The 11228-nt window shown below is 29.7% G+C and overlaps 2 protein-coding genes across 4 annotated transcripts; one reads left to right on the top strand and one right to left on the bottom strand.

The window, feature by feature from the left end:
* Positions 1-4050: 4050 nt before the first annotated feature.
* Positions 4051-8426, bottom strand: LOC105851056 (pentatricopeptide repeat-containing protein At4g38010). Of its 3 annotated transcripts, XM_012718708.3 has the most exons (6): positions 8184-8426; positions 7836-8088; positions 5108-7328; positions 4918-4988; positions 4453-4821; positions 4051-4359 (listed from the first exon to the last, which is right to left on the bottom strand). In XM_012718708.3, the coding sequence occupies exon 3, from the start codon at positions 7268-7270 to the stop codon at positions 5507-5509; it is 1764 nt and encodes a 587-aa protein (XP_012574162.1). In that variant the 5' UTR covers positions 7271-7328; positions 7836-8088; positions 8184-8426; the 3' UTR covers positions 4051-4359; positions 4453-4821; positions 4918-4988; positions 5108-5506. The 3 variants fall into 3 exon arrangements, with proteins under 3 accessions (XP_012574162.1, XP_027192634.1, XP_073219823.1); XM_027336833.2 differs by having other exon boundaries at positions 5063-7328; positions 7836-8426; XM_073363722.1 differs by having other exon boundaries at positions 7836-8426.
* A 2533-nt stretch (positions 8427-10959) lies between these two features.
* On the top strand, positions 10960-11227 carry LOC101494420 (uncharacterized; the record flags this gene model as incomplete). The annotated part of the gene is made up of 1 exon (XM_004510686.4): positions 10960-11227. A coding segment is annotated over exon 1 (120 nt), but the record flags the coding sequence as incomplete, so codon positions are not given.
* Between the last annotated feature and the right edge of the window lies 1 nt (position 11228).

Genomic DNA, 11228 nt, shown 5'->3' with positions numbered 1-11228 from the left:
TAGCTATAATATTCGTCTTTATATTTGGAGTTTAAAAAAAATATCATACTCATATCCATATTTTTTTAATATTAATTTTAATATTCATACATTTACTTTTTATATATGAATGTTTGTAGTCATACTTATTATCTATACTTTAATTAAAATAAATAATTAAAAAAATAATATAATTATAATTAAATTTAAAAATTATTTAAATATTTTAAATTCAATTATAAAATATTATAAATTAAAATATTTTTTAATTCAAAATATTTTAAATAAACACTCGTTATAATACACATTCAAATATTTATAATAATATTTTATGAAGTTACAAGTACTACGACAGTATTATTTGAGATATAAAAACAATTGATATGAATTTGTATTTATAATTATAAAGTCGCAATTAATAAGATATAATTTTTGGTTATAAAGTCACAATTATTTACATATTCTTCATAATTAAATTTTTAAAAAGTTTACAAATATTTATCTTTCGATTATAAATATTGTAATGGTTCAATGATACTAATATATGTTAAAACATAACAGAAAATAATTAATTAAACTAAATACTAATATAATAAATAAATAATATATTTATATAAGTGCGGGTGTCGAGCAGGTAATACAGTACCCGCATCTGCACCAATACTAGCTTAATTTTACGGATATTCGTACTCGTGTCCATATCTATTATACGGGTTTTTACCTTATTTATGGTAGATTTTTGCGGGTATCTATTAACTCCCAGTCTAATTGTCTACCTGTGTCCATTTCTTTTTTATTTTTTTATTCTAACATATTTTAGTTATAAACTATAATTTTTATTAATTTTAAATAAAATGAACTGTAGGTTAAAAGACACATCAAAAATAGTTTTATTTAATTGATGGGTAACTGCGGTTAAGAAATAGTACATAAACCTTTTATAAACCGAATAGCAGGTAAATTTTTTGGAGAAAGTTATTGAGAATAATTTTTGTATTATTAAAATATGTTTTATACCAAATTCTTTTATTGTAAATATAGATATATGAATATTCATGTATTTCTATTTTTATTTTTTAACAAATATATTTGGATCACTTATTAGCATTTGTTTTTATTTATTAAAATAACATTTGTATTTATTATATTAATACTAACATTTATTTAAAATTAAATTGAAGGTTTTGGTCTCAAATTATTTGATTATCGGCATTAATTGTGCAAACGTTTTGAAAATTAGTTTCGCTCATAGAGTTGTTATTTAGTTTAAGTCTTGAAGTCTAACTAATTTGAATGTATTATTATTGTAACATTTTTACAAATACAATCAATCAAATATTACTATACATAAATATCTGTGAAAATATTTTAGAAGTAACACACTCTAATATATTTTAGTGTGATTTAATTAAACAAATAAATGTGTTAAATAGTTTTACATTATCAAAACATAACAAATTATTTTATTTTTCATATTTTGACATATTAATTTCAAATTTTATTTTAAGATGATTTTTCAGTTGAAAATTATATTATTATTGTTAATTTTATTTAAATAATACTGTGAATAACACAAATCATAAATCATAGACTTATATATGTATAAACCTACAACTTTGATACAATAAACTATTATCAATAAATAAGTATTTTAGATATATTTTTTATCCTTTATTTTTTATCAAATATTCATTTTGGTCTATTATTTTTTTTTATTTTAATCTTTTATATTTTATAAATATTGAATGATAGTGTTTTTTATCACAAATTTTTCAAACACTTGTATAATTAATGTCATGAACTATTGAGTTATAATCTTCAATCGATTATAAAGTTCACTGTACAAACTTAACAAGAACTTGTTGAAAATACAGATAGCTCTGATAAATATCCTTAATTTAATAGAGTTTATATCTATTTGAAAGTATGCAACGAAAGTTTTTTCAAGTACAAGCATATTGTTGGGTTTAATTGATGTTTTTTGAAAGAATATTATAGTAAATACATTTCAGTAGGGGTGTACAACATATCCAGACCCGACCGACCCAATAGAATATTTAAGCTTACGGGCGGGTTTCTACGGGTTGGTGAGTTACGCGTCTTGAGGAATAGCAGGAAATACAACAGAAGAGGCAAATACAACGAGAACAACAACCATTACAACAACAACAACAACAAACACAACAATAGCAACATGCCCAACTGGAAGAGCACACGCAACATGAGGCTCAACCAAAACAGATTGATCAACCTCCACAGGCTTATGGATATCTTTGTGGTCTTATTGAGACATTTTTCCTTAGGACATTTGGTGATCACGTAGCCACGCAACTTTGAGATGGAGTAATAATTTTATCGATCATATTAAATTTTTAATAGTTGTTATCATAATGTATTTTAACTTACATTTTTCCCTTCTTTTATTTCAGGATCGTGGGGAGCTAAGGGTATTTAACAATGAAAAAAGTTGAAAGAATATGTGATTGAACAATAAAAGATGGAGCATATAGTTAAGAGTTCAAAGTTATATCAATTGCTAAAATGCAATTATGAAATGATCAACAAATGGATCATATTTGCTGTCGTAAAGGGGTGACATCAAGACACCAACAAAATTCACATGCACCTACGCGAACTGAATTCACGCAACCACACATGAACTAAATTCACATAGGTATTGTCTTATGAACTGACCGATTATTTTCTCTATCATATTAAAATTTTAATACTTGTTGTCATAATGTATTTTAACTTACATTTTATCCCTTCTTTATTTCTAGATTGTGGGGAGCTAAGGGTGTTTAACAATGAAAAAAATTGAAAGAATATATGATTGAACATGAAAAGGTGGAGCAAATGATTAAGAGTTTAAGGTTATATCAATTGCTAAAATGTAGTTATTATATGATCAACAAAGGGATCATATTTGCTGTCGTAGAGAGGTGACATTGAGACACCAACATAATTCATGTACACCTACGTGAACTGAATTAACGCAACGTATTGCCTTTTGAACTGAGATCATGTATACATGTATATAAATTGATGTATGTTTACGTAATTGAATTCACACAAACTATGTGAACCCAATCCACGTAGATGTATATGAACTGTATTCACGTAGCGCATGTAAATCCTTAAATTCCATTGCATATGCAAACTTAAATCATGTATTCTTACGTGAATTGTATTAACAAATCACATGTAATTTCTTAAACTGAATAATGTACTTGAAACTAGATCACGTAAGGATATGTTGTTTAAGTTTGCGTACAGAGTATTGAGTTCGCGTAGAATTATCATATTTTGAACAATAAAAAAACGAACTCAAATATAAATCAGTAAACATACATTGTTGGTGACTTTAACCAAAATACGAAGAAAGAACTTATGAGTCGTAAGTTACGAGTAAGTGGTGTGAGTTTTTGAATGAGTACGTGTTATGATGTATGAGTTATGAGATTAATGATCGTGATGAATAGAGAAATGAAGATTATAAAGTTTAAAAAATAAGACAAATAAAGAAAGACATATTGAATATTTTATTTTTATGAAAAATTTAAGGGTGCGAGTAACAAAATTAAAAATATTATTTATTATCATTAAATTTTGAATTATAAAAAAACAGTATTAGATTCATTTATTGTCTACCACCGAAAAGACTATTATGCCACTATTGAATTCTAATACGGCGCAATAGAATAGTAGTCTCCAGAGTGTTTGGTTTGCTAGCATTAGTAATAACATTCAAAATACATCCTGCATTCAAGTATTTTTTTTTTAGTTCTTTATGATTTTAAATGTTATAATACTACACTATTTTTAATTTAACTTCATTTCAATCATTTGTACTTTATGATTTGTATTAATCATATAAAAAAATATAATTAATTTTTATATGATTTCATTATCTGAAATAAGATAATTTTAGGTTTAATTTTAAAAACTTTAACTTGCATCTCACTCGAATTATTTATTGTTTAATCATTTTTCTAATAATTGTGTGATGATTTATGTTCTTAAGATACTGCAACTAAAGTCCTTTAAGAATTATACAATTTTATTGAAAAATTTGAGAATTTAAACTTTTAATTTTGCTCATTTAAAATTAAAATCATTGATGTTGATATTTACAAATACAAAAATCGAACTTTGACACTAAAAAAAATTAAAGTACTAACTTACTTATATTATTTATGCACTCTCGAGCTGGTGCAGATACCGCTGGACTTGGAATGTGGATCCGCAGCCACCCATTTTAAACTGTATAAAACCGCTTTAATTCGTCCATATCAGTCAAAGAGGTGTCAATTGAAGGCTAGATATCTTTTTGTGCTCCAGAGAAATGCTTTCTAGGGCTTTATGCGTGCTTCAAAATATCTGTAAAGGAAATTACCATCATAAAACAGATTATTGAGCAAACTTAAAATTTTTACTCTCTTTTTCGTTTTCATGAGAGATTAGGCTGATTACCATGTTTGTTGTTGTTGTATGCAATACTATAAATTACTGTGTCATCTATTTTCTCCCACAAACTAAATTTTCAAAGCATGAAATTAATTGTACATTGTCAAAACAACTCTTTATCTACCATATACCGCACAGTCAATGAGCCAAGGTACAAGAGAATATTGAATTGTATACATTATTACTTGCAACCCAAATGAAAATTCTTTTTCAAGAATCAATCTTTCCATACAGGAAGAATCCCCTGTGCTGTCAAACGTTTTTCAACCCAAAAGACAACCTATTTTGAAGTAATTTTCTTCTCATCAACCAGAAACAACGGTTCAACAGTACTTGCTTTGGAGTTATAAGATGACAGAGCAAACCCCTTCGGACCTATTCAAGCACAGAAATATACTAGCATCTGTTAGTAAGTGCATTTCATCATGTTAGTGGCGAATTACTTTCTCAATAGGGGCACAATGTACATACCAGTAATTCCTGTAGGAAAGAAGGCCCAAAACGAGTAGGGATTGTCTTTTTTTCAAAAAGGGACCTTCCAACTGTTAATCATAATAACAAATGAATCAAATGTTATAACTTTTTCACTAATGTGAAGCTTTATAAATGAACATACCAGTAATATGAACTGTGACGTAGATTACATAGCTACATAACTAACCATATTGTCCTGAAAGACAAGATCGATGTCAGAGAGATCTTGTTGGGCTTCTAATATTGCTTTCAATGAAGGAATCACATCATCTTCCATCATCTGAGGCAAAGGCTTATCTGGAGCTTTAGCAAGAGCCTTCTTTTATGTTGCTGCTTTTGGAACTGTCTTTACCTCCTCCTTTGTTTCAGTACTAGCTAAAACAACAAATTTAAATTACATTACTGTTTCAAATTTGTAATGACCAATTGTTGATGAGTTGACACATTCCATAGCTTCAATTTAAACCAAGCATATTTCTTTGGTATGCATTCTACACCAGATTTGAGGAACGGTAGCTACTCTCATCAGAGTTCAGATGATTGATTAGCTTTGGCTCAGGCATGGCTGTTTGATCAAGAAAGAGCCTCAAGATAGGTTTTGATTGGCAAGGATGTTTAATAGAACGTGAATATCCTCACTTTGAGGATGGCTATTATCTCCAACTAAAAATTTATGACTCTTACCATCCACCCTTATAATGCTAGAACCTGGAGCCTTGGATATTCCTTTCTCCTTCATCAGTGTCCTAACGCTTCTTACTTCAGCCCATTTCTTATTAGTAGCATATAGATTAGACAGAAGCACGTATACGCCACTCTCTTGGCATTCAAAACTTGAAAGTGATTTTAACATTTCTGGAGTTAATCCAACATTTCCATATGTATTGAAGGCGCTCAAAAGAGCTCCTAGGATTTGAACATCAGGCGGCATGGGCATTTTCTTTATCAACTCCATAGCTTCCTGCACCAATTCAGCCCTGCAGAGCAAGTCAACCATACATCCATAGTGCTCTAACCAGGGAGAAAGATTGTAAGGGGGACTTCTCATCTGATTGAAATAGCTACGGCCTTCATCAACCAAGCCACAATGGCAGCAAGCCGTAAAAACAGCTAGAAATGTAACTTCATTAGGCCTTGTACCAGATTCTACCAAATATCCAAATTGTTTCAATGCTTCTTGCCCATGTCCATTTATTGCGAGACCACCTATATAGGCATTCCAAGTACGGATATTCTTGGAAGGCATTGAATCAAAGGTATGTTGCGCCATCTCTATACAACCGCATTTTGCATACATGTCAACCAATGATGTTCCTATATAAACATCCCATTTGATACGGTTACGATCAATGTATTCATGAACCCATCTGCCATAATCAAGCAACCCAAGACTAGCACAAGCAGAAAGCACACTAGTTAGTATAACCCCATCAGGCTCAAAACTTGAACCCTGCATTTCATTGAACAAATCAAGTGATTCCTGTGGAAACTGGCATTGAACTAATCCACTTATCATACTAGTCCAAGAAACAATGTCCTTTTCAGGGATCTCGTGGAACAATCGCTTTGCATCAGTCACAGACTCGCACTTCATATACATATCTATCAAAGTATTGCTCACTGCCAACTCCTTTCCATGCGGATATTTAGAAACCAACCCATGAATCCCCTTCCCTAAATTCAAACAACCCAATTTCCCACATGCTCCAAGAATGCTAACAAATGTTGCCACATTAGGCTCCACATCCATTCTCAAAAACAATGCAATGGCCTCATTGAACATCCCCGCCTTCACATACCCGGATATCAAACCAGTCCAAGAGACCACATCTCTCACAAGCATCTCATCAAACACCTTACCAGCATCAACGTTGTTGCCACAAATGCTATAAACATGAACAACATTGTTTTGTACATAAATATCACACCACAAGCCAGTCTTAATAGCTAATGTATGAAACTGTCTAACCTCTGCAATACCAGAAAACTTAGCACATGATTTCAAAACTGCTGGGACAGTGTACACATCAGGCATAAACCCATTACTGACAACCCATCTATAAATCAATATTGCATCCCAAGGTAACTGGCCAGCACCATAGCCAGAAATTATCAAATTGCAAGGGAAAGAACTCAAGCTCCAATCAAACTGCTTCAAGAAATTGCAAGGGTAATGAATATCAGTGACATGTTTCCCAAAAAAGTTTGCAGCTTTGGTGACAACCAAGTCATTGGCAACAAGGGCAGATGTCAAAAGTTGAGCATGGATTTGCTTGAAGGATCTCAAATCATTGCACCTCTGAATGAAATCCAAGAGAACCCATTTCAGAGAATGAGTACCCTTATTCATTCCAGTAACCAAATGCTCGAAATTACACTGAACATGTCAAATATATATATACCATGTACTGCATTTCAAAGTAACAAAATTCATCAGAAGAAATATATTAGTGCTACCAAATAACCATATATACGAGGCTCTAAAAAATCGATGCAAATTGCTAAGATGAAGAAAAAAATGAGTTTTAAAGTGTCCAATGATACTCAGTGGCGGAGCTTGACCAAAAAGCTTGGGGTGGCCGACATAAAAATATAATATATGGACAAAAAATACTCAAACAAAAATGCAACAAAACTCAAACACCTTGTATGCAACAAAAAAACTCAAACACATAACATCAAACACCTTATGCGCGACAAAAAAACTCAAACACTTTATATTGACATAAAGTCAAACACCTTATGTGCAACACAAAAACTCTAAACAAAAATAAGCTTTAAAACTCCAAATCAAAATTTCAAACTCCAAATCAAAGCTCAAAACTCAACAATAACAACATAAGCTTTAAATTTCATGCTAACAAAAATCAACACTAACTAACAAAAATCAGCAATAACAAAATAGAAATTCGAACATTTTGAACAAAGCAGCAACGCGATATAGAGACAGATGACTGATGAGGCTGCGGCAAGTAGAGAGGCAGCGACGAACGGCCACGGACGGAGACAGTCAGGCAGAGCGGCCGCAGGGCCGCAGCGAGCAGACGAGCGATTGTCGTAGAGAGGCGGCTGCACGTTTGTCGTAATTGATTCGTGAATCTGATTATGGAGGAGGGAGAGAGGAAGGCTGTAACTTGTAAACAAGAGGGAGAGAGGGAGAGAGGACGGCTGGATGGAAGAGAGAGGAAGAAAGAGAAATCTGAATTAGATTTAGATAATTTTGTAATTTTTTAATTTTAAGATGGGCATTTTAGTCATTGTACCTATAAAATTTTTTTTTTGGGTGGCCGCGGCCCCCCTTAGTCCCAAGGAAGCTCTGCCTGATACCTCAATGGGGTTGAAAGTTGAATGGTGGAACGACTCTCGGCAACATGTAATGGTCATGCAGCGAGTTTGCGATGGAAACTAATGGCTGGTGAGAACAGAAAACGATTTACCTCAGGAAAGTACTGAGACAAACCATCGTAAAAAGAATGGGATAATTAAAAATTAGGGTTCATATACTCAATTGTTAAATTTGTTTTAGTTCCCCTCATTTTTGTTCATTTTTTTTAGTTACACTTTTAATCCCATATTTTGTAATTCTCCGCGAAAATGTTCCCCATTTTAAAATTCAATATTATGGTTCCTCAATTTTTATATCTTTTTACAAATTTTCTCTCATCTCTCTTTTTTTTTAGTGTAAAATATTAATTGAGTTACCATTTTTCACCTCACTAAAATTTTAATTAGTGTTTTAAAAATTAAAAACTTAAGTAAATTAAAGATATAAAATATTTCAAATTATAAAAAATAATTATTAAACCTAAATTACAATTATAGAAATTGAAAGAGGTAAAACTATAAATCTCAACTCCCAAATCATCATCTTCGAAATTTTTATCCCAGTTGAATATATGGTTGTATTTTTATACTTGTTTTCATTTTAATTTTTGAGCCACTAAAACTATAATTTAGGATTTGCCCCAAATTAGAAATTATTAATAAATATTATAAAAGAAGTATCCATATTGCGTTCTTTATGATTTCTTTTGTTTGACCTTTTAGAATTATATCTCACTAAATAGAAAAACAAGGTTTGTTTGATTTAGTAAAACTGACTTGAATTTTACTCAATAATAATATAAAGAGTATTGAGAAGAAGAAGAAAATAATGAAAAATATGTTGTTAGTATTGTGATTAGATAAAGGAGGAAAGTGTAAATGCTTATTGAATAATATATGAGTTTAACCGCACACATTGATTAAGAAAATTAATAAAAACTCCATTGATATATTATCTAATGTGTGAATTTTGACTTTAATAAAATATATATAGCATTGATATTTCAAATTAAAAGTGTCTTTAATCTTAACACTCATACAATATTAACATTTATAGTTGTTTGTCAATCATGTTTAATGTTTGTATTTATGTTACGTATCATAGGTGGGACGCTTTTTATTTTCTGTATAGCATAAAATTGTTAGTTGTCAAGTTCTTGATGCAATGACTTAGGAAGCATCTCTAGTCTTTTGAAATGGACCATGGGAATCATGCTTTACTCATAGCAAGTTTTATGGCGTTAAAATTTATACATGAAACATTTTCTTCCTAAACCGAGGATATTTTTGTAAATTTTAATATTTTACCGCTCTAACTATTTATTAATTTATTCCTTTATTATTCCTCACAATTCTAAATTTTGTATCTGTTGTTTTTAATTTTTTTTGTAGTTCTTTTAAATCTCATCATTTTAATCATCTTTCTCACAATTCTAAATTATTTATTTTTTATTTTTAATTTTTCTTTGCAGTTTTTTAAATTTCATCATTTTAATCATCTTTCTTCGATTCTAAAATATATTTATTGTTTGGAATTCATTATAATAGATGATTTGAATTTTAAGTTTGAATCATTACATCAACCACATTTCAAGACATTTTTTAATACAACTTGTGAGTGCAAATTGTTTTTTGTTGTTGTTGTGTGTTTCTACTTGTGATAAAATTTTCAAAGTCAATAGAAAAATAAAGGACAAAGATGAGTTGAATTTGATCCATTATTTTTTCTATACTAATTCACTAATTTTCTGTCATTTTTGTTTCTCATGTCTTTTTTTATTATATTTTTCTAAACTATTTTTATCATGAAACTTTCATGGTATAAATTCACAGTTACATAATATCTTTATTTCTTCTTCTTCTTCTTCTTCTGTATTACTATTATTTGTATGTTTTTTATATATGAAAGAGAGGGAAATGGTGTTGGAATTCTTTAATTGAAAAAATTGTCTCTTAATAGACCACATATAAAAACCATATACACTTTTTATGGATGATGTAGTGGGTGAAGAGATAATAAAAAATGCTTTTAAATCTTTGGATATTATATAAACCTAATATTTATTTTAAATTCTTTTAATGATATTATTGTTGATATCATAACACATGAATTAAAATATATTAAAAAAATTATGATTATTATAATTATATATTAACAAAAAATGACTAATTCTTTTCTACAGATATTCTACGTATATATAATTTTTGAGTAAATTTTTTTTATTAATATATCTAAGCTTTATCGTAGCTGGAATTTAAAAAATTTAACATATATCAATTGTATTGCATGTGTATTATGTATCGAGACTTTATAAATATATTTTTCTTAAACAACCGAAGTTAGCAATTAGTTGTTATGTTATAAACTTTGGTGATGGTATGAAATAAAAAATGCTTTGTTATAAAGTGCGAAAATGAAAAAGAAAAATTAAAAATTTTCATGTAATAGTTACAATGATATTTTAACACGTTTGAATACGAGTTTAAATTCAAAATATTTCACTTTCTTTACATTTAATATATATGAATTTTGCCGTTAAACTTTAAACATCTTGACACAATTTATTTGAAACTAAAAATTTCCGATAGCACAATTAGATATTAAAATTTATAATTAAATTTTGAAAGTGTTGATCCAAATTATCCTATGATTAATATATCGGTTAACAAAAGTTAATTGTCATGTTAAAAAATAAAAATAAAGTGAATTGTTGTTGGCCCCCTCCTACTACTTAATTGTCCTATACGAGGTCGTTAGGCAGTGCAAGTTCATCTCGCTTCATCTTCTCAATCCATCATCAAACAAAAAATCACGGCGTGACTCTGTTCATCCACTGCAATTTAGAGAGAGAAAGAAGAAAAGATGATGCGAACTCGATTGTTATGGTTCAGCTTAGGTTTAACCTCCTCAGCTGCCGTCGTTTCCCATTTCGTTTGGAAGGACCTCTATGTCGACCGTCACGCTCTCTCCTCTCACATTACTC

The sequence above is a fragment of the Cicer arietinum genome, chromosome 7, assembly GCF_000331145.2.
Source record: "Cicer arietinum cultivar CDC Frontier isolate Library 1 chromosome 7, Cicar.CDCFrontier_v2.0, whole genome shotgun sequence".
Taxonomy (NCBI): Eukaryota; Viridiplantae; Streptophyta; class Magnoliopsida; order Fabales; family Fabaceae; genus Cicer; species Cicer arietinum.
This window is presented reverse-complemented; position numbering and strand designations above follow the sequence as displayed.